General features: G+C 44.9%; 1 protein-coding gene across 1 annotated transcript in view; it reads right to left on the minus strand.

Annotated features, from left to right (window-relative positions):
- The window catches only part of TFCP2 (transcription factor CP2), a 139,935-nt gene that overhangs the window by 43,957 nt on the left and 71,494 nt on the right, over window positions 1-24,484 (minus strand). Inside the window, exons 7-10 of the mRNA XM_075337127.1 lie at window positions 17,840-17,950; window positions 10,984-11,072; window positions 8,349-8,427; window positions 2,136-2,229 (exon numbers count right to left, since the gene is read on the minus strand). Coding sequence (XP_075193242.1) covers window positions 2,136-2,229; window positions 8,349-8,427; window positions 10,984-11,072; window positions 17,840-17,950 — 373 coding nt within the window. The remainder of the gene's footprint in view (window positions 1-2,135; window positions 2,230-8,348; window positions 8,428-10,983; window positions 11,073-17,839; window positions 17,951-24,484) is intronic.

The raw sequence follows: 24,484 nt of genomic DNA on the forward strand, positions 1-24,484 counted from the left end.
CAGCATAAAAGACATTAACCAGGTGAATTATACCTGATATGGGATTTTCACAGAAAAATAATCATAAAAATAAAAGTGCCGTGCTTTGTGACGCTTAACACAGAAATAAAACAAGAAAACAAAGTCTAGAAGTGTAGAAAAAGATTTGGTTGGATCTGCTAAGCTGGATAGCTCTGTAATTGTGTATACTTCTACGGGCCAAATTCACACCTGTGTGTTGTGGTACAGAAAGCAATGCACAGAGCGGCCACAGGTCTCCTGACCACGAACTTGGCTGCCTTATATATGCCTATGAGGCTGTTGAGTTCACGTTGGGAGACCCATGGTCGGTCTATGAATCACGGACTGTGACACAGATGACTGCAGTGTTCGTGAAAAAGCTGAGCATAAAAAACACTGTCCTGATATCTTCTATAATAAAGTTACATAGGAGCAAAATTAGACAGGCAAGAGTCCACCGGATGCAGGTCTTTAAAGAGGATTTTCCTATATAAAACTAAAACCAGTGCTATTGTGTTGATTCGATACATAGTTGTCAGATCGGATGTATACACTCAAATACAGATAAGTAAAGTTTGTGAAATGCACGGTTATTTAATGAAAAGGTGCAACGGAATTTCTATTCGGTGGGTCGGGTGTTGCTAGTTATCCTCGCCCCTATCTACTGCCTGTGCTTCCTCCCTCCTTTCCTGTAAAAACAGAAACCGGAAAAGGAAGGACAGGCAGGCAGACAGGGGAGGGAATAACCAGCAAAATCCAACCCAGATATTCTGTTGCACCTCTCATCAAATAACAGTGCATTTCACAAACTTTACTTGCCTATATTTCAGAAAATATACATCTGATCTCAACTAAAGGTAGGTTTAGAATCAGCATGATCGTGCCAGTATAGCACTGGCTTTAGTTTATATAGGAAACTCCTGGTGGTTGGTCCTTTAAAGTGCAAAGATATGCACAGAGCCTTGAGTACTGTAGACATTTTTTGTAACCTTGGCCAGATCTGTGCCTTGCCACAATTCAGTCTCTGAGCTCCTTGGGCAGTTCCTTTGACCTCATGATTCTCATTTGGTCTGACATGCACTTATATAGACAGGTGTGTGCCTTGCCATATCAAGTCCTATCAGTTTAATTAAACAGAGCTGGACTCCAACGAAGGAATAGAACCATCTCAAGGAGGATCACAAGGAAATGGACAGCATGTGACTTAAATATGAGTGTCTGAGCAAAGGGTCTGAATACTTATGACCATGGTGATATTTCAGTTTTTCTTGTTTAATAAATTTGCAAAAAGTCTTTTTTTCTGTTAAGATGGGGTGCAGAGTGTACATTAATGAGAAAGAATTTTTTAATTTACCAAATGGTGGAATGAAACAGTGAAAAATTTAAAAAGGGTTCTAAATATTTTCCGTACCCACTGTATATACTATAATTTACCTCTGTATTAGAACTGAAGTTTCTTTTCTTAGGCCATGTGCAAACTGAGTATTTGAGGAGGTTTTGTTAACCTCCGTGTTTGTAAATCAAAACCAGGAGTGCGTAGAAAAATACAGTAGTGGTGCCTTTGTTTCTCTTAGGCCAGTGTTCCACTTGCGATTACAGTGCATATATCTCGCACGAGTTTGACGGTGCAACACCAGTCACGGACTCACTCTCTGCTCACAGGAGCGGGTTGGTTGCATGTATCTATGCAGCTGACCCGTTGCTGTGATCAGCGTGAGAGTCCGCGACGGGTGTTGTACTGTGAAACTCACGCGAGATATACGCGCGGTAATCGCAAGTGGGACACCAGCCTTATACTTTTCCTCTGATTGTGCCACTCCTGGTTTTGTCTTTGAAATACCAAGGTAAAAAAAAAAAAATAAATAAAAAAGGAAAAAAAATCAAACGCTCAACATGTGCACGCAACATTTTTTTTTTCCCCCTATACAATAACTTTTAAAAAAAAAAACCCACACATTTTAGAACTTGCTGATAATGGGGGAAGAAACACAGTCGTTTTTATGCTCAGCCTTTTTCACCCATATGGGAGAGAAGTATAAACAAGTGTATAGAGCTGGTGAGGAAGAGAAAGTAGGTTGCAGGTTGAGGGAATGTGAAACAGCACTGCATTAACACTTTTCCTCCTAGGGAGTTACCTGAGAAATTTGTGAATAGCCGCGAGAATGCAGCAAATCTATTTCTATGTAGCCACTGTTGTGCCTCCTGAGGGGTTGATGTAGGCAAGAGGTTCTACAAGAGAAATGCATAAAGAGAGCTCCACAAAACTCCATTCTATACATTATGTAACAAATCAGTGTCTCACTGAAAAGGGCATTTCCTCTTCTAGAAGACTGTGTAACCCGCAATGAGGTTCTTGTGTGTGCCGTCACACCTTCACTGGTTCTCGCTAAATGTAATATGCAAAATGTGTCCATTAATCCATATTAGTATATGCACACAGGTGAGCAAACCAAAGCCCCACCAGCCCTAAACAATGCATGCATCATGAAGACCAAATGAACAGATACATACAGTGGGGAAAATATGTATTTGATACACTGCCGATTTTCCAAATTTTCAAACCTACACAGAATGGAGGGGTCTGTAATTTGTATCGTAGGTACACTTCAACTGTGACAGACAATCGGAGGAGAAAAAAAAAAAAAAAATCACATTATATGATTTCTAAATAATTTACATTTTATTGCATGAAATAAGCGTTTGATACAATCGAAAAACAGAACTTAATATTTGGTACAGGAACTTTTGCTTGGAATTACAGAGGTCAGACGTTTCCTGTAGTTCTTGACCAGGTTTGTACACACTGCAGCAGGCATTTTGGCCGACTCCTCCATACAGATCTTCTCCAGATCTTTCAAGTCTCGGGGCTGTCGCTGGGCAACATTGACATTCAGCTCCCTCCAAAGATTTTCTATTGTGTTCAGATCTGGAGACTGGCTAGGCCACTCCAGGACCTTGAAATGCTTCTTACAGAGCCACTCCTTAGGTGCCCTGGCTGTTGCTTTCAAGTCATTGTCATTCTGGAAGACCCAGCCACGACCCATCTTAAATGCTCTTATTGAGGGAAGCAGCTTGTTGGCCAAAATCTCACGATACATGACCTCATCCATCCTTCCTTCAATATGGTGCAGTCGTCCTGTCCCCTTTGCAGAAAAGCACCCTCAAAGTATGAGATTTCCACCCCCCAAGCTTCACGGTTGGGACAGTGCTCTTGGGGCTGTACTCCTTCCTCAAAACTCGGTGAGTGGAGTAGATACCAAAAAGTTCTATTTTGGTCTCATCTGATCACATGACCTTCTCCCATGTGTCCCCTGGATCGTCCAGATGGTCAATGGCGAACTTCAAACAGGCCTTGACATGTTCTGGTGTGAGCAGGGGGACCTTGCGTGCCCTGCAGGATTTAATCCATCACAGCATAATGTGTTACTTATGGTAAACCTTCAGACTGTGGTCCCAGCTCTCTTCATGTCATGTACAAGGTTATTCCATGTAGTTCTGGGCTGATTCCTGACCTCTCAGAATCATCCTTACCCCATGAGGCAAAATCTTGCATGGAGCCTCAGACTGAATAAGATTGACAGTCATCTTTTGTTTCTTCCATTTTCTAATTGCGCCAACAGTTGTTCCCTTCTCACCAAGCTGCTTGCCTACTGTCCTGTAGCCCATCCCAGCCTTGTGGAGGACTACAATTTTGTCTCTAGTGTCCTTAGACAGCGCTTTGGTTTTGGCAATAGTAGTGTGTTGAAGTGTAGTTGGAGTGTGATTGAGTGTGTGGACCGGTGTCTTTTATACAGAAGTTTAAAACAGGTGCAATTAAAACAGGTAATGAGTGCAGAGTAGGAGGGCTTCTTAAAGAGGAACAGGTCTCAGAGCCAGAATTGTTTCTGGTTGTAAGGTGATCAAATAATTTTCATTTTATTGCATGAAATAAGTAATTATTAGAAATCATACAATGATTTTCTGGATTTGTTCTTTTTTTTAATTCTGTCACAGTTGAAATATATCTACGATAAAAATTACAGACCTCTCCATTGTTTGTAGGTTTAAAAACTTGCAAAAATCGGCAGAGAATCAAATACCTATTTTCCCAAGTGTATACACACCTTATGTATATGCGCCTTCTTCTCTGGACACATTCTGCCTACACGGCAAAGAACAGCGTGTCTTCTTACACATGGACGGTACTAGGGCAGGAGGACAGCTGATTTGCTCATTATGTCTGCTCACAGGGCAAGTGTTAGACCTTTAATAAATCCAGCCTCAGCCATAGAAAAAGGAACTGCTATCAATTTTATCTGTACATTTGCACAGGTAAAATCAGCAAAGAAATACAGTAAAAAGTAAACAGATTAGATGTTACCAAACTTTTCTGCACAGAATTTGACCCGCAGTGCAAGTTTTAACATCCACAGCGTACAAATTATGTTGCAGATTTCTTCATGGACTTAAATAGGGAACTAAATAATATTCAATCACATCTGCAAGTAATCAGTGCTGCAGATGCGAAGCAAGAGCTGCAGGCATGGATTAAAAATGAAGCAGCTATTCTCCCCCCCACTGTGTGAAGAAGATTTGTCTTGCAGAAGTAATCTGCAGCACATCCAACACGTGCACCCCATAAGGGTAAACACTACGTCTACATGCCATCTAAGGCAAAGACCACTTTAAATTTAGCCATAAAATTAACCTTATCCCAAAAAAAAAGCAATAATGCAACTAATACATCCTGTAATATATTGGGTCTATAAAAGTATAAAAGATGGAAAGGCAGTACAATCTCTCACTCAAATATCCCACAGTAAGAATTGTTTTGGCGGGGAGAACTGAAAAAAAAAACAATTTTTTAAAAAAAATAAAAAGAAATTAAAATCATTTAAGAGGACCTTTCATAAAACTTTCAAATTGAACTGGTCACACAATTAATAATGGCTGCAATGCCGAATATATATATATATTTACACAATTGAAACCAGAAGTTTACATAGACTATCTATAAAGACACATCTGCATGTTTTTCTCACTATCTGACATGAAATCAGAATAAACCTTTCCTGTTTTTGGTCAATTAGGATTGACCAAAATTATTTGTGTCATATCTTTGGAAGTCTGATAGGTTTATTGGCAACATCTGAGTTAGAGACACACCTGTGAATGTATTTTAATGCGCACCTGAAACACACTGCTTCTTTGTGTAGCATCATGGGAAAGTCAAAAGAAATCAGCCAAGATCTCAGGAAGAAAATTGTGGACTTGCCCCAGTCTCGTTTATCATTGGGTGCAATTTCCAGATACCTGAAGGTGCCTTTTTCATCTGTACAAACAATTATATGCAAGTACAAACAAGATGGGAATGTCCAGCTATCATACCGCTAATGAAGGAGATGAGCTCTGTGTACCAGAGATGAACGTGTTGTCAGACATGTGCATATCAACCCAAGAACAAAAGCAAAAGACCTTGTGAAAATGCTGGCAGAAGCTGGAAAGATTGTATCATTATCCACAGTGAAATAAATACTGGGCTGAAAGGAAGAAGCCATTACTCCAAAAAAAAAAAAAAAACCACAAAACAAAAAAGCCAGATTAATGTTTGTAAATGCACAAAGGAACAAAAACCTTAATTTTGGAGACAAGTCCTGTGGTCTGACAAAACTAAGGAGGGACTTGTGCACTTCACAGCATTGCAGTAACATCTCAAGACATCAGACAAGGAACTTAACGCTTGAACGTAAATGGGTCTTTCAAATCGACAATGACCCGAAGCATACTGCCAAACTGATTACAAAGTGGCTTAGGGATAACAAAGTCAATGTTTTGGAGTGGCCATCACAAACCCCTGATATGAATCCTGTTGAAAATTTATGGGCAAAGCTGAAAAGGCCGCTGCGAGCAAGGCGACCTGTTGAGGAGAGCCATTAGATCAAGTACTTTATTAACCTCTTGACACGGGATTGTGAGAAGTGTGTTAATTTGCCTTATATGAACCAGGTTTTCAGAGATAACTAAGATGGCCACCGATGACATAGACCCTTCCATCAGCATGAATCCACCAGATGACGTCCCTCCCATCAGCATCACCACGGATCCGTCCAATGAAGTCATAGACCTGACCACGATGATGCCCACCAATCAGCTCATGGACTAACACATTGCTCAACCCACTGACCAATGGACACATCCAAGTATGCCCACCGTAGGGCTGACCATGCCCCTTTTCGTAGTTTTTACAAGAGCATGTTCTTGGAATAATATCAGGCAGTTTTGGGCCGACCTCGATCGAGGAAAGATGAAGATCCGACTGTCTGATCTCATTTTTCAAGAATGCACTCGACCACCACCAATTAGAATCAGGCAGTAGGCAACACGAGTGAACCCTGGTTAAGTGTTCACCCTAACAGACCTACATATATGGCTCAGTTACACCAGTTCGGTCAGGAGGAATGGGCCAAAATTCATACCAACTATTGTGAGAAGCTTGTGGAAGGAGATACAAAACGTTTCACCCAAATTATACAGTTTAAGAGCAAAAGGTACCAAATCCTAATGAAATGTATGCTGACTTTATTTTGCAGAAAGTTATAAAAATGTCATAAAAACATTCTCTCTCTCACTTATTCTGGCATTTGGGAAATATAAATAAGTTTTAGGTCAGTTAGGAACCAAAATTAAAAGGTTTATTCTGATTTCATGTCAGATAGTGAGAAAAACATGCAGATGTGTCTTTTTAGATAGTGTATGTAAACTTCTGGTTTCAACAGTATATTTTTTGCCTCTGCATTGCAGAGATATTAGTAATTAAAGTATTTAGCCCATAAGAAGCTAACGACTTGGCCTTGACAAAAGTTAGTTTTCACTGGGGGTGTGTACTTCTCCCTGTATGAAGCAGACCATTCAAAAGCAGGGAACAACACTCAGGAGAAAAGGAGAACAAGCCCTACCATATACTGAGAAACCTTCTCCCAGCTATAAGCTGTATAATGACAGACTGCCCTGATCTCCTGGTCTAACCTCCTGCCTGTTAACACAACAAAAGGATATAAATGGGTTTATCAAGGCATAAACAAATGCTATAAAGGGCAATGCTCATATCCATGTTAGTAGTAAATTGTTGCAATCTCACCCTATACAGAAGGCTGGTTGTTGTAACTTGTGAAACCACTTGAGGAGCCACATCAGCATGAATGCCCAAATGACCCTTGTTCACATTACACTTGGGTGTTGCTCTTGTGGGGACAGGAGTCACTACGCGGGGCACGATGGAGTGCTAAGGTCAATAGGGCATTCATGCTGATGTGGCCCCTTATGTGCCTCCACGAATTACAACAACTTGTCTTCTGGATTGAGGGAGATTGTACCAATTTAATATGGATACGGATATGAGCATTACACTTCATAGCATCTATTTATGCCTCGATAAACCTATTTAAGTCCTTTGTTGTGTTAACAAGTGGTAATGCAAGTTCTTTGTCATTATTGTGGATATCTCACTATTTCTAAACTTTATTAAAAGCTATCTTTTAACAATAGTATTTCTTAATGCTATTTACTGAGCTGTAATGACAGCCCTGATCTCACTGCAGAGCAATTACAAGTTGCTTGAACAGTACACACAAGTGTGATCACATCTCACATTGAGAAACCTGCTGTAAACCATGATGGGGATGTGCTTTTTTTCTGCTCTGCTGGTGCCTCCTTATGATTGGTCATCATTATACAGGGAGAAGAAGAACACTCCCCCAATACAAACTAATCTGATAACACCCACTGTGACATTCTATGTCCAGCTCAACATTAAAAATTTGGTGAAAGATCCTCTTAAAATGGTTAAATTGAATAGACAGCGTTTTGTCCACTTATCTGATGCATTAAACAACATGTACCCCTGGAATTGATACTGCTTAATATTATATTGCCAAAGCATCAGCAAGCAAGCTGTGTGTGTTCAGAACTATTCTGTAATGTAATGTATTCATCCTCACTTATCTAAGGCCAGTATCACACATCTGTGCCTCACGTTCCAAGTAAGGCTCAGCCGCAGGTCTCTTGACCCAAACTTGAAAGCCTCATAGGCATATATGAGGCTGATGAGCTCGGGTCAAAAGACGTGCAGCCACTTTGTACATTGCGGCCTTTGGACTGTAAGACAGCAATGTGTGATACTGGCTAAGATTGTAATTGCATTCTATAAAGACCTATACAGTGATACAGTGCTGCTACTAGCCAAATTGTATTCTTATGGCAAAGGCGTGGTATTACAGGCCTCACCAAAACTGTAGTACACCATAGGTGCCGTGTAAGAGGGTGGCCATCGCATATTGTAAGGCCTAATCGAATAGTAGTCAAATACGTACCTGAACCTGAGGGGAAATCGGTGCACTTACATCAATAATGGGTGCGGGGGGCTCAGGTTGGTGATTTGGAGAACCATTACTGGAAAACAAGGAAGAAATTATCCTAATGGGTCACTAAACCTAAATATCTTCTTCACATAAATGGACTATACTAAAAAAATAAAAATTAAGAGCAGAAAACCTCTGCATAATTGAAAGCCACTATAATTTCAGGGGTTTTATTGCCAACTAAAACCATCCAAACTTTGCCTAAATTGGGAACAGTGTCATATAGGGAACATCCAGCTGTGTAGTGCAAGCTGAAAATACAGTCTAGGATTTTGATATTGATGATTAGAGATGGGCGAATAGTAACGGTTTGTGTTCAGATAATGCTTTCTGAATACAGAGTACTATTCCGATATTCATCACAGCAAGAAAAATGCTCCGGCTCTCCACTGACTTACATTAGGTTCATTATTCATGATGAATACCGGAATAGTACTTAGGAATTTGTTACGAATAATCCGAACACGAATAGTTACTATTCGCCCATCACTACTGTCCTCTGAGGTCTTCAATATCAGATTAGTGGTGGTGCTGGTTATTAAATTCCCAGTGATCGACTTGGGTTCCCGCAGTGGATAGGACAGTGCACTCATCTGCTAAGGTTACTTGCGTTTGACTTTTTGCTATGTCGTGCTTCCAATACATTATGGAATTTGGCTTTGAAAAATCTCATTGATATAGTCAGTTGTGGATTACATGTGTTAGAGCATTTCCGCTGTGGAAACGCACAAAAAAAAAAAAACGCATGTATTTTGTAGATTCTCCACATCAAATATAATTCTAATGGGAAACTGTACCCCATACGGCCCAGATTCATTCAGCCTGTTGTTGTACAAGCCACTCTTAATGAAAGGGTATGGTGGGGTAAGATGCACCAAATTCATTATGTGCATACTACTAAATATAGTACAGCTTCTCAGTGGTATACACCTCTGTGCCTCACCAGAATTGCTACTCCAGTCAGGGACTGGCATTTAGGGCATTAGGTTAGTGGTGTAATTGGCATTAATTGTGCAGGTGCCACCATGATGCATCCACAGTGATAACATTAGAAGCTGCAACATTTTTGCGCTAGTTCACACTGCCAAAAATGTTGCAACTTTTCAAAGTGTTTTCCGCCAAAAAAACTGGCAAAACTACTGATGAATCAGAACAGTCTATTATAAGCCCTAAACGCGTAGGATTATGCTGTCCAGCCTTTTTATGATGCCACACCGATAAATTTGTGAAGCAATGAATAAGGCCATATTTTAACCCATTCACGACCTTAGATGTACCTGTACAGCCAAGGCCCTCTGTTGGAGATCCACCCGTGCCTGTTAACTAGTTAAATCATGCTATCAATATCTGACAGCAGAATTTAACACACTCCGTCGGTGATCGCACCATTCCCCTCTGAGATCAGCGGCCCGGTGACGTGATCAAAGGGTGCCATTGGGTGGTCATGACAGCCGGGGGATTAGCTGATGACCTTTGTTGCTGTCATGAAGAAGTTTCTGTGAATGTCGGCTGAGCACTGGCACTCACAGGACATCAGCACTTCTGCTGTTCAGAGGGAAGCTGAAGCATTGCTCCGAGCAGCAGAAACGATTGGACAGAGGCAGGCTTCAAGTTCCCTCAGAAGACTATTAAATTCAGTAAAAAGTTATAAAAAAAAAAAAAACACCCCCCCTTTTGCCCCATTGAAAATAAAATTAAAAAAAAAAAAATTACACATTTGGTATCACCAAGTTCAGAAATGCGCAATCAAAATATAAAATCAGATAATCTGATTGGTGAAGTGAGAAGAAAAAAAAAAAAAAAAAAAGGAAAAAAAAAAAAAAAAAGGAAAAAAGTCTGAATTACATTTTTTGGCCACTGCAACATTGCATTAAAATGCAATAATAGGTGATCAAAACATCCCATTTACCCAAAAATGGTATAATTAAAAATGTCAGCTCAAAATGCAAAAAAATAAGCCATCACGGAGCCCCAGATCCCAAAACATGGGACACAGATCTTGGAAAATGGCCACCAAAGCGCAACTTTATTTCTTTATTTTACAAATTTCTGACCTTTTCCACCACTTCAATAAAAGTAAAACTAATACAAGTTTTTTTATTTACAAACTCCTACTGACCTTGGGAATCATATGGCTAAGTCTGTTTCCCCATATAATGTACTGTACATGGTAAATGGAAAAACAAAGCAATCGTGGAATTACACATTTTTTGCAATGTCACCGCACTTTGAATTTTTTTTCCTCGTTTTCCAGTACAATATGTGGCAGAATGAATGGGGTCAGTCAAAAGTACAACTCATTCTTCAAAAAATAAGCCCTCATATGGCTATAGTGACAGTAAAATAAAAAAAAGTTATGGTTCTTGGAAGATGGGGCGGAAAAACCCCCCCAAAAAACGGAAAAAAATCGCCAGGTGATGAAGGTGTTAACGGATATCCGAAATGCACATTTTCTTTGCCGAGCACAGCTCTGATCCTGCTCGCTCTCGTATTTCAGTCTGGAGCTCTGGATGAAGCTGTGAATCAACATTTTCACTACACAGATGCATTATTCATATACGGAGAACAGAAGCAGGAGAAAACTTACCCTTCACTTATTGTAAAACTATTGTGTGAACTGTTAAATCCGGGGGAAGGAGCATTTGGGACGTAGGTGATCTCTGGCCACGGTGAGCACTGTAAAAAACACAAAAAGATCCTATACAAACGATCACAATAGGAGCCGTGCAGACATTTGTGGTCACTCAATAAGAATCTCTCTCCATTGGGAATTTCCAGAGGATATAACTCTGTTCTGGAAATATGATGTAATGTAATGTAAGGGGCAGACCTGTATTCTCTAGAAATACACAACGAAAAATTGTGGCAGAATCCTGAAAATTCTAATTATGAAGAATTGAGAAGAAGGGAATTTTGTTTACTTACCGTAAATTCCTTTTCTTCTAGCTCCAATTGGGAGACCCAGACAATTGGGGTGTATAGGCTATTCCTCCGGAGGCCGCACAAAGTATTACACTTAAAAGTGTTAAGCCCCTCCCCTTCTGCCTATTCACCCCCCGTGCTCCCACGGGCTCCTCAGTTTTGGTGCAAAAGCAAGAAGGAGGAGAAAGAATTATAAACTGGTTTAAAGTAACTTCAATCCGAAGGAATATCGGAGAACTGAAACCATTCAACATGAACAACATGTGTACACAAAAAAACAGGGGCGGGCGCTGGGTCTCCCAATTGGAGCTAGAAGAAAAGGAATTTACGGTAAGTAAACAAAATTCCCTTCTTTGTCGCTCCATTGGGAGACCCAGACAATTGGGACGTCCAAAAGCAGTCCCTGGGTGGGTAAAATAATACCTCGTAAGAGAGCCGTAAAACGGCCTCTTCCTACAGGTGGGCATCCGCCGAAGCATAGGTATGCACCTGATAGTGTTTCATGAAAGTGTGCAGGCTCGACCAGGTAGCCGCCTGACACACCTGCTGAGCCGTAGCCTGGTGCCTCAAAGCCCAGGACGCGCCCGCGGCTCTGGTAGAATGGGCCTTCAGCCCTGAGGGAACCGGAAGCCCAGCCGAACGGTAGGCTTCGAGAATTGGCTCCTTGATCCACCGAGCCAAGGTTGATTTGGAAGCCTGTGACCCTTTACGCTGGCCAGCGACAAGGACAAAGAGTGCATCCGAGCGGCGCAGGGGCGCCGTACGAGAAATGTAGAGTCTGAGTGCTCTCACCAGATCTAACAAGTGCAAATCCTTTTCACATTGGTGAACTGGATGAGGACAAAAAGAAGGTAAGGAGATATCCTGATTGAGATGAAAGGGGGATACCACCTTAGGGAGAAATTCCGGAACCGGACGCAGAACCACCTTGTCCTGGTGAAAAACCAGGAAAGGGGCTTTGCATGACAGCGCTGCTAGCTCAGACACTCTCCGAAGTGAAGTGACTGCTACTAGAAAAACCACTTTCTGCGAAAGGCGTGAGAGAGAAATATCTCTCATTGGCTCGAATGGTGGTTTCTGAAGAACCATCAGCACCCTGTTCAGATCCCAGGGTTCTAACGGCCGCTTGTAAGGAGGAACGATGTGACAAACCCCCTGCAGGAACGTGCGTACCTGTGGAAGTCTGGCTAGGCGCTTCTGGAAAAACACAGAGAGCGCTGAGACTTGTCCCTTAAGGGAGCCGAGCGACAAACCCTTTTCCAGTCCAGATTGAAGGAAGGACAGAAAAGTGGGCAAGGCAAAAGGCCAGGGAGAAAAACCCTGAGCAGAGCACCACGACAGGAAAATTTTCCACGTCCTGTGGTAGATCTTGGCGGACGTTGGTTTCCTAGCCTGTCTCATAGTGGCAATGACGTCTTGAGATAACCCTGAAGACGCTAGGATCCAGGACTCAATGGCCACACAGTCAGGTTGAGGGCCGCAGAATTCAGATGGAAAAACGGCCCTTGAGATAGCAAGTCTGGTCGGTCTGGTAGTGCCCACGGTTGGCCGACCGTGAGATGCCACAGATCCGGGTACCACGACCGCCTCGGCCAGTCTGGAGCGACGAGGATGACGCGGCGGCAGTCGGCCCTGATCTTGCGTAACACTCTGGGCAACAGTGCCAGCGGAGGAAACACATAAGGGAGCTGAAACTGCAACCAATCCTGAACTAAGGCGTCTGCCGCCAGAGCTCTGGGATCTTGAGACCGTGCCATGAACGTCGGTACCTTGTTGTTGTGCCGGGACGCCATGAGGTCGACGTCCGGCACCCCCCAGTGGCAACAGATCTCCTGAAACACGTCCGGGTGAAGGGACCATTCCCCTGCGTCCATGCCCTGGCGACTGAGATAATCTGCTTCCCAGTTTTCCACGCCTGGAATGTGAACTGCAGAGATGGTGGAGGCCGTGGCTTCCACCCACATCAAAATCCGCCGGACTTCCTGGAAGGCTTGCCGACTGCGTGTGCCGCCTTGGTGGTTGATGTATGCCACCGCTGTGGAATTGTCCGACTGAATTCTGATCTGCTTGCCTTCCAGCCACTGCTGGAACGCTTTCAGGGCAAGATACACTGCCCGTATTTCCAGAACATTGATCTGAAGCGAGGACTCTTGCTGGGTCCACGTACCCAGAGCCCTGTGGTGGAGAAAAACCGCTCCCCACCCTGACAGACTCGCGTCCGTCGTGACCACCTCCCAGGATGGGGGTAGGAAGGATTTCCCCTTCGATAATGAAGTGGGAAGAAGCCACCACCGAAGGGAAGCTTTGGTCGCCTGAGAGAGGGAGACGTTCCTGTCGAGGGACGTCGGCTTCCTGTCCCATTTGCGTAGGATGTCCCATTGAAGAGGACGCAGGTGAAACTGCGCGAAAGGAACTGCCTCCATTGCTGCCACCATCTTCCCCAGGAAGTGCATGAGGCGCCTCAAGGGGTGTGACTGGCCTTGAAGGAGAGATTGTACCCCTGTCTGTAGTGACCGCTGCTTGATCAGCGGAAGCTTCACTATCGCTGAGAGGGTATGAAACTCCATGCCAAGGTATGTGAGCGATTGGGCCGGTGTCAGATTTGACTTTGGAAAATTGATGATCCACCCGAAACTCTGGAGAGTCTCCAGGGTAGCGTCGAGGCTGTGTTGGCATGCCTCTTGAGAGGGTGCCTTGATCAGGAGATCGTCCAAGTAAGGGATCACCGAGTGACCCTGAGAGTGGAGGACCGCTACTACAGTAGCCATAACCTTGGTGAAAACCCGTGGGGCTGTTGCCAGGCCGAACGGCAGTGCCACGAACTGCAGGTGTTCGTTTTCTATGGCGAAGCGCAAGAAGCGCTGGTGCTCTGGAGCAATCGGTACGTGGAGATAAGCATCTTTGATATCGATCGATGCAAGGAAATCTCCTTGGGACATTGAGGCGATGACGGAGCGGAGGGATTCCATCCGGAACCGCCTGGTCTTTACGTGTTTGTTGAGAAATTTCAGGTCCAGGACAGGACGGAAAGACCCGTCCTTCTTTGGGACCACAAACAAGTTGGAGTAAAAACCGTGGCCCTGTTGCTGAAGAGGAACAGGGACCACCACTCCTTCTGCCTTCAGAGTGCCCAGCGCCTGCAGAAGAGCCTCGGCTCGCTCGGGAGGCGGGGATGACCTGAAGAATCGAGTCGGGGGACGAGAGGTGAACTCTATCTTGTAACCGTGAGACAGAATGTCTCTCACCCAACGGTCTTTTACCCGTGGCAGCCAGGCGTCGCAAAAGCGGGAGAGCCTGCCACCGACCGAAGATGCGGAGTGAGGAGGCCGAAAGTCATGAGGAAGCCGCTTTGGTAGCGGCACCTCCGGTGGCCTTTTTAGGACGTGACTTAGACCGCCATGCGTCAGAGTTCCTTTGATCTTTCTGAGGCCTTTTGGACGAGGAGAATTGGGACCTGCCCGCGCCCCAAAAGGACCGAAACCTCGACTGCCCCTTCCTCTGTTGGGGTATGTTCGGTTTGGGCTGGGGTAAGGATGTATCCTTTCCCTTGGATTGTTTGATGATTTCATCCAAACGCTCGCCAAACAATCGGTCGCCAGAAATTGGCAAACTGGTTAAGCGCTTTTTGGAAACAGAATCTGCCTTCCATTCCCGTAGCCACAAGGCCCTGCGGAGTACCACCGAATTGGCGGCTGCAACCGCCGTACGGCTCGCAGAGTCCAGGACAGCATTAATAGCGTAAGACGCAAATGCCGACGTCTGAGTGGTTATGGACGCCACCTGTGGCGCGGACGTGCGTGTGGCTGCGTCAATTTGCGCTTGACCTGCTGAGATAGCTTGTAGCGCCCATACGGCTGCGAACGCTGGGGCAAAAGAAGCGCCGATAGCTTCATAGATGGATTTCAACCAGAGTTCCATCTGCCTGTCAGTGGCATATTTGAGTGAAGCCCCATCTTCCACTGCAAGTATGGATCTAGCTGCCAGTCTGGAGATTGGAGGATCCACTTTGGGACACTGAGCCCAACTTTTGACCACGTCAGGGGGAAAAGGATAACGTGTATCCTTAAGGCGCTTAGAAAAACGCTTATCTGGACAAGCATGGTGATTCTGGACTGCCTCTCTGAAATCAGAGTGGTCCAGAAACATACTCTGTGTACGCTTGGGAAACCTGAAACGGAATTTCTCCTGCTGAGAAGCTGACTCCTCCACCGGAGGAGCTGAGGGAGAAATATCCAACATACGATTGATGGACGCAATAAGGTCGTTCACTATGGCGTCCCCGTCCGGAGTATCAAGATTGAGAGCGGCCTCAGGATCAGAATCCTGATCAGCTGTCTCCGCATCATCAACCAGAGATTCCCCCCTCTGAGACCCTGCACAATATGATGATGTCGAGGGAAAATCTAAGCGAGCTCGCTTAGTCGGTCTGGGGCTGGGGTCTGTGTCAGAACCCTCAGCCTGGGATCCATGAGATACCCCGGGAGGACATTGTTGGTCCAGCTGAGGTGGGCCAGGGAACAAAGATTCAACAGAGTCCCTGTGCTGAGATACCGGCCTGGACTGCAAGGCTTCTAGTATCTTAGCCATAGTCTCAGAGAGTTTTGCAAACTCCGTCCCCGTCACCTGAACAGTGTTAGCAGGTGGCTCCCCCTGGGCCCCTCTTAGCAGAGGCTCCGGCTGAGTAAGTGCCACAGGGGCCGAACAGTGCACACAATGAGGGTCAGTGGAACCTGCCGGTAGCGGGGTCGTACATGCGGCGCAGGCAACATAATAAGCCTGTGTTTTGGCACCCCTGCCTTTCGTGGGTGCCATGCTATTATCTTCCCTGAGTAACACAATAGGGTATATAGCCAGAAATCAACTGTGCACCATACAGTGTAAAACATATATACCATAAACATATAATGTTACACTACTGCACAATGGGGCTAGCACCACAGGTGCTGCTTACCACCCGCCTAAAGCGGTTGTGAGGCCACCAGAGTCCCTGCCTGGGTCTCCCAGACTTTGTCCCCCTCTGCTGCGTCCGAGGAGCTGACAGGAATGGCTGCCGGCGTCCTGAGGAGAGGAGGGAGCCGTGGGCGTGACCCAGAAAGTGCGGGAACTGGTGCCCGCACTGTGCACAGTGAGGGGGGTGGAGTATGCAAAGCATGCTCCAGCCCTCAGTGCTGCTCGTTCTGTGCAGCGTCCCGCCCTTCCCCTGCCTGTCAGGGCTGTGGGCGGGAGGAAAGGAAACTAGGCCGCAAAAAGCCGGGGACTCTAGTAATAAACGCGGCCGCCGTAAAAGCGCGGCCGGCGTGAAAGTCCCCGGCGCACTACAAGTCCCAGCCGTGCCGCAGTGTTTCCATGGCCGCGGCGGTCAGTGCGGCAGTCCCTATACATAAACACACTCAGCAACGCTGAGTGTGTAATGGCACATATTAACCCGGTCAGCGCCGTGGTCCCCGGTGCACTAGCACACCCAGCAAAGCTGGAGTGTTGCTGTGCGCTGTCCCCACAGGGATACAGAGTACCTCCAAGTAGCAGGGCCATGTCCCTGAACGATACCCGGCTCCTATCCAGCAGGCTCCACAGGAGTTGTGGATGAAGCACGGTCTCAGTGCCTGGAGACCGATAGGATCCCACTTCACCCAGAGCCCTGAGGGGGATGGGGAAGGAAAACAGCATGTGGGCTCCAGCCTCCGTACCCGCAATGGATACCTCAACCTTACAACACCACCGACAAGAGTGGGGTGAGAAGGGAGCATGCTGGGGGCTCTATATGGGCCCACTTTTCTTCCATCCGACATGGTCAGCAGCTGCTGCTGACCAATCTGTGGAGCTGTGCGTGCGTGTCTGACCTCCTTCGCACAAAGCAAAAAACTGAGGAGCCCGTGGGAGTACGGGGGGTGTATAGGCAGAAGGGGAGGGGCTTAACACTTTTAAGTGTAATACTTTGTGCGGCCTCCGGAGGCATAGCCTATACACCCCAATTGTCTGGGTCTCCCAATGGAGCGACAAAGAAAGTATACTGAAACATTGATAACAGAGTGATAGAGAAAGGGTCTTAAATCCACACCAAGGACTCAATGGATCCAGAAAAATTAATGCTTCTTTTAATATCATGCACAGGTCAACGCGTTTCAGGAGTCACAGCTCCCTTTATCAGGACAACAGGCAGAAGAACATCAAATTGAGGCATTAATCTCTTTCTGGATCCATTGAGTCCTTTGAGCGGATTTAAGACCCTTTCTCCATCACTGTCTGTTATCAGCTACTTCTTGGGGCTGCTGCCTGGACCCGGATTCTTACATGCCTGCATAGTGGTTGTGACTGGCACAACCATTAAAAAGGTGAGTGTAATACTCCAATATAGAAAGGGTAAAGCAGTGTAAGACCCTATTGCGCTTTTTGTCTTCCACAGTTCCTTATTTATACTGAAACATTGTCGTCCCACCTAAGGCTGCTGAGAAATGTAGAAATAAGAAAGGAACGGTAACAATAACAACACTGTATAGCAAACAATGTCACAATCCATTCACCTCTGTTAAAATGGTGGTCTCATAGGAGGGCTGATATTTCTCCTTCTCTAGTGGTGTTCTCTTTTCCATCTTTTCCCGGTCCGTTTTCTGTTTTCGGTCCGCTCCTTTAGGCTACGAAGGGTAATAAAAAAACAAAACAAAAACCACTTTATTTTAGGTCACTGTGATGAGAGTCCAGGATTGAGTCAGTGATGTTCGGAAAGAGCAGAAAGTGACTGGTGAGGGCAAGAACAACAAGAAGACGACATTTTATAGAATAAATGATTAAGCAGCATCTGGGATATAAATAAAAATCTCATTTCATGCAAGTATTCTTTTATCTAACAGGCCAGAAATAAATATTTGGCATAAGCCCCATATACACTTATCGCCCATGAAAACTACTCCTCTCGCCAGCACTCACCCCCATAGACGCAGCTTGGAAGATTGGAATAAATCCTTGCCAGACAGATCTTCCATTAGAAGAGGATCAGGCATGTTGAAACCCAACATCCCCAAATCTTTTCATCCCCTCAAATTTTGCATCAGGAAGTTAGGACACCCCAAAACATTAACAAATCGGAAGGTTGCCGTCTATCTGATGGGTATGGACAGTGTAAAACTATTGAGAGGAGAATCAATTGAGACTTATTACAAGTACTTGTGTATGAGTACATAGTATATTTTGAGCTGCCCTTCCAAATGATGATGCCTCATTTTAATATAGGAGGCCTGCTCAGAAGACAGTAATGCCTCTGAGCCGGATGTAGTTGATGTTTTAGTTTAGGTTGAACCTTCCCGCGGATATCCTGTTAGTTTGTTGCCCAACAGATAACATCAGAGGGGCAGTCGACAAAATGGTGTCTGACAGAGCAGTGTACTAAACCGAGGTGTGTGACAAATCCTTCATGCCGAAAAAAGTCAAACTCATTGAGATCCATCAATGTTGGTTGAAGGCTTCCCGAGATAATAAAGTGGTTGTTAGGCAGTGGGCTTCAATAGTGAAGAAAATGATGTGAAAAGCCATATTCGGGGGCATCCCTGCACAGCTCTCAAAATAAAAAGAGCACCTCAATCAGCTCATCTGCACAAAACTGGCAGATTACGACCAGGGAAGAACTGTAAATGCTGGCAATGTATGGCAACACGATGGCTCAGCGATTAGCTCTTGAATAGGTCTCGTATTTGCTCATGAGTGGACCCCGCAGTACTCTTTAAATGCCAAATAATCTCTCAATAGTTACATGACATATTGCTGGTTCAGTAATTAGCAATATAGCCTTCAAGTGCCGGGGTCCATGGATCAAAGGCCACCAAGAACATCTGCAAGGAGTTTGCAGGGTTTCCTCCCACACTTCGATTGTGAGCCCCAATGGGGACAATGTCAGCCATCATGATTTCTGTAAAGCTGTGGAATTAATGGCGCTCTAAGGAAAATATTGGGTATTGCAAAGTTTGTGCCATGACCCACCTGGCACAAAGACCTGCTGGACTAATGAACACATTAAAAAGTGTGGCTGTCCCATCCATTGTATAGGCTGGAATTGGTTGCTACCTTCAGACATCCATCTTTGGCCACTGAAAGATTATCTACATGGATAAGATTTCCCAGACAATAAAGCTGTCATTCATTGCAGGTGTAATGAAAAAAGTGGCTTGTCTCTGCTGGTTTAGATTTTTACGAGCACAGCATGTAGGCTCATGTACAAAGCTGGTGAAAATGTTTAAGGAATGGTGGGGACTATGAAAAAAAATGACGTCAAGAAGCTGAAATCTTGCTCAATTCAACTGGGTTAGGATAAGCTCAGTATCTGTTGTGGTTTCCATGAAAATAAACAGGATGATTTATTTTGAGATCAACCCTGGTAGATAGACTGATCCATACAATGCATGGTATGGATTGTGATATGCATGGTACAATCTCTCTTTGCATAAATGGAGGTTGGAGTTCAGCAAACCACTGATCACATTTGTCAACTCAACAGTTAAAACCAATTCCAAAGTAGGTTCACAGTGAAAAACAATGTTATGATCTCTAGAGCAACTAAATGAACAAGCAGGCTTTAAATTAATAACTCCAGGCACGCTTAATGAATTCTTCAAGGAACTGCTAAACATTGTCCTTGACCCAAGGTCGCTAAAGCCCTCTGAAAGAAATATCTTACTGTTAAACTTAAGACTCACATGCAGAAAGTCCCTAAAGGCAAACACATCAGTGTTAAATACCCAGTCTTCTACAAATGTAAAGGGAAATCTGAAAACTACAACTTTACAAAAGTTAAGAGAAATTGTTATTACTAGAGGGAGAATGGCCAATTGCTGGTATTCTGGTTATTAAATTGTAGAGGACAAAAAAAAACAAAAAAAACAAAAAAAAAAAACCCCAAACTCAATACAGCCTAAAACACAGTTTGATCTAAACATTTACAGTTGACATATACACACACACAGAGACAGACACACACAGAGACAGACACACACAGAGACAGACACACACAGAGACAGACACACACAGAGACAGACACACACAGAGACACACACACACACACACAGACACACACACAGACAGACACACACACAGACAGACACACACACAGACAGACACACACACAGACAGACACACACACAGACAGACACACACACAGACAGACACACACACAGACAGACACACACACAGACAGACACACACACAGACAGACACACACACAGACAGACACACACACAGACAGACACACACACAGACAGACACACACACAGACAGACACACACACACAGACAGACACACACACAGACAGACACACACACAGACAGACACACACACAGACAGACACACACACAGACAGACACACACACACAGACAGACACACACACACACACACACAGACACACACACACACAGACACACACACACACAGACACACACACAGACAGACACACACAGACAGACACACACAGACAGACACACACAGACAGACACACACAGACAGACACACACAGACAGACACACAGAGACACACACACAGAGACACACACACAGAGACACACACACAGAGACACACACACACAGACACACACACACATACAGAGAGAGACAGAGCGCGCGCACCAGAGCGCACATGACTGTTTTAAGGCACTTTTATTACTTTCTGCAAAGTCAAACTTTACATACATTTCATTAGTATTTGGTACCATTGCCCTTAAATTGTATGACTTGGGTCAAACGTTTTGGATTTCCTTCCACAAGCTTCTCACACTAGTTGAAGGAATTTGGGCTCATTCCTCCTGACAGAACTGTTGTAACTGAGCAATGTTTGTAGGCCGCCTTGCTCGCACCGGCCTTTTCAGCTTTACCCATAAATTTTCAATAGGATTGAGATTAGGGCTTTGTAAAAGCCACTCCAAAACATTGACTGTGTTATCTTTAAGACACTTTGTAACCAGTCTGGCAGAATGCTTCGGGTCATTGTCCATTTGGAAGACCCATTTTCGCTCAAGCGTTAAAGTTTCTGGCTGATGTCTTGAGATGTTGCTGCAGTATTGCCACAATTTTCATTCCTCATGATGCCATCTATTTTGAGAAGCGCACCAGTCCCTCCTGCAGCAAAACAACCCAACAACATGATGCTGCCACCCAGTGTTTCACAGTTGAGATTGTGTTCTTAGGCTTCAAAGCTTAACCCTTTTTCCACCAAACATTACGAGGGTCATTACGGCCAAACAGTTCAATTTTAGTTTCGTCAGAACACAGGACACATCTCCAAAAATTAAGTAACACCGGAAATTCCAGCTCAAATGAATAGTTTCTTCTTTATTTCTTGAGAATTGGAAGTACACGGGACATCAACATTTTCACAAGAAAGCCGCTATAATGGCATATTCATGGGTCTGAGATTTTTTCTTTAGTAACTGTGCTGAAGGTCAAGGGAAGATCTTCAATGACTAAGGCTATGTGTCCACGAGAGAATGTTGCTGCGGATTTTTCTGCCTCAAAATCCGCAGCTTTCCCCCAGAATCCGCACCTTAGCATAGCTGCGGATTTGACGCGGATTTCGTTGCGGATTTTGATGCGGATTTTGATGCAGATTTTGTCCATTGTACTCTAATGTGTTTCTGAATAAAGCTTTGACTGTTTTGAAGGCATAAAAAGTCTCTTTATGTCATTTCCTGTCCCAACCCTCCTTTCTTCTCCATTATCCATTTTGTTAGCAGTCTCACAGTGTGCTTATACAGAAAAGCTGCGGCCAACACCACTGGGCTCTTATATTCTAACAGGCTGTATATAATAACCCAGTGGTGGTGGCTGCAGCTTATAGCCAAAAAATGTGGTCCCATGTTCCCTTTCACTGTTATTTAAAAAAAAAAAAAAAAAAAAAAAGTGCTCCGCTGTATTTTCACTGTCCAGCCCGATACAAGCGAGCAACTGAGGGCTGTGCTTCTCAGCGGGATAAGGCTGAAGCATTCTCTGCCCCTCCCGCTGAGAAAAACAGTCCTCAGCTGCCCCTGAAAATGGCGGCTCCGTTGTGAAGCGCCATTCTCAGGTGCTGTACCGAGGCTCATCCTGCTGCCCTGATGCATTGGCTGGCTGGGTAATACGGGGTTAATGCCAGTTTTCTGCAAACTGGCACTAAGCCCGAGGTTCATAATGTCATGCCTGTGTAGACACGGCCATTATGAACCTCCATTTGGGAAAAAAGAAAACACAACACCTTTATTAAAAATTTTAATTGAAAGAAAAACACACATACATCCCTGATTGCCATCTTTATTACTCCCAAGCCTCAGAGGTTAATACAGGACAATATCACAGGAAAGCTCTCTGCCGGCTGCTGGCAGCGGCAGAACTCACTGGCCGGGTCAGCTCAGTTCATAGCTGAGCTCGGGTCAGCTGACTTCACAGCATCAGCTGACCCGGGCACAGAAGTCAGCCGGTCACAGCAGCAGTCAGTGTATTAAATGCTGCACAGCTCTCTTCCGGCAGCTGGGAACGTCTGACTTCAGAGACCTGGTCAGCTGACTTAATTCGCGAGCGCGGGCGGGTCAGCAGAGTGCACATCGACAGCTGAATAGTCGGCCGATGTGCACTCATCTGACCCGGGCACGGACGTCAGCCGGTCCCAGCAGACGGAAGAGAGCTTTGCAGCATCTCGTACACTGACGGCTGCTGGGACCGGCTGACATCCGTGCCCGGGTCACATGACTGCACATCGTCAGCTGTCGGTGTGCAGTCATCTGACCCGCCTGCGCTCGCAAATTAAGTCAGCTGACCAGGGCTCTGATATCAGACGTTCCCAGCTGCCGGAAAAGAGCTGTGCAGCATTCAATAATACACTGACGGCTGCTGTCACCGGCTGACGTCAGTGCCCGGGTCAGCCGGGTGCACATCGGAGCTGTCATGGATTATCGTCGGGGATTCAGGGAGTAATAAAGATGGCAATCGGGGATGTGTGTGTGTTTTTCTTTCAAATAAAATTTTTAAAAAAAGTGTTTTCTTTTCTTTAGTACCAAACGGAGGTTCATAATGGCAGTGTCTACACAGGCATGACATTATGAACCTCGGGCTTAGTGCCAGTTTGCAGAAAACTGGCATTAACCCCGTATTACCCAGCCAGCCAAATGCATCAGGGCAGCTGGATGAGCCTCGGTACAGCACCTGAGAATGGCGCTTCACAATGGAGCCGCCATTTTCAGGGGCAGCTGAGGACTGTTTTTCTCAGCGGGAGGGGCAGAGAATGCTTCAGCCTTATCCCGCTGAGAAGCACAGCCCTCAGTTGCTTGCTTGCATCGGGCTGGACAGTGAAAATACAGCGGAGCACATTTTTTTTTTTTAAAAAAAAGAATTGTGAAAAAAGACCTGGGATCCTGTTTTGCCAGCTAAAAGCAAGCAGCCTGTAACTAGCTGCTTTTAGCTGGCAATCCAGAGTCCGGACACAACACGACTACACTGCCACTACTCTACACTACAAAATGGTGAAACTTCCTCTTCCTGAACTATCCTACATCACTTCCTGCGGATTTGTTTGTGAAATCCGCACCAAATCCACAGGAAAAAGAGCCTGTGGGAACAGACCTGCGGATTTCTTGCGGATTTTACACCTTGCATTGACTTGCATGGGAAAAATCCGCAACAAAATCTGCAACAATAATTGACATGCTACAGATTTTTCCGGATCAAAATCCGCCGCGGAAAAATCCGCAGCATGGGCACAGCATTTCCAAAATGCCATTGAAATGGCTTGGAAGTGCCGCTGCTGCAGATTTTCGGCAAATCCACGGTAAATCCGCAGCGTGGGCACATAGCCTAACAGTGAAGACACAGTAAGCTAAAGCAACAGTAGAAGATGACATCAGCCGGTGGAAGACTGTGCGACGAGCACCTATTCCTGTACGGGGCCTTTGTTCCAAATATTTGATGGATAGGAGTCAACTTACTACAAGCCAAAAGTAGCTGAAGGTTCACAACTGGAGAATTGCAATTTATATTCAAATAAAGGAAAACCACCTGAGGCACAAAAAGCTCAAGACTGACATAAAGAGAGTCTTTGTAGGAGAATAGTCGTCAAACCAGTTGTGGTCGTGTACATGAGTGAAATTCCTAGAATGAGCTATTGTGCGCTTCTGGAAGGAACTGAGCCAATAAACATGATCGGGTGGGCCAAGGAGGCTAAT

Source organism: Anomaloglossus baeobatrachus, chromosome 2 (assembly GCF_048569485.1).
Source record: "Anomaloglossus baeobatrachus isolate aAnoBae1 chromosome 2, aAnoBae1.hap1, whole genome shotgun sequence".
NCBI lineage: Eukaryota > Metazoa > Chordata > Amphibia > Anura > Aromobatidae > Anomaloglossus > Anomaloglossus baeobatrachus.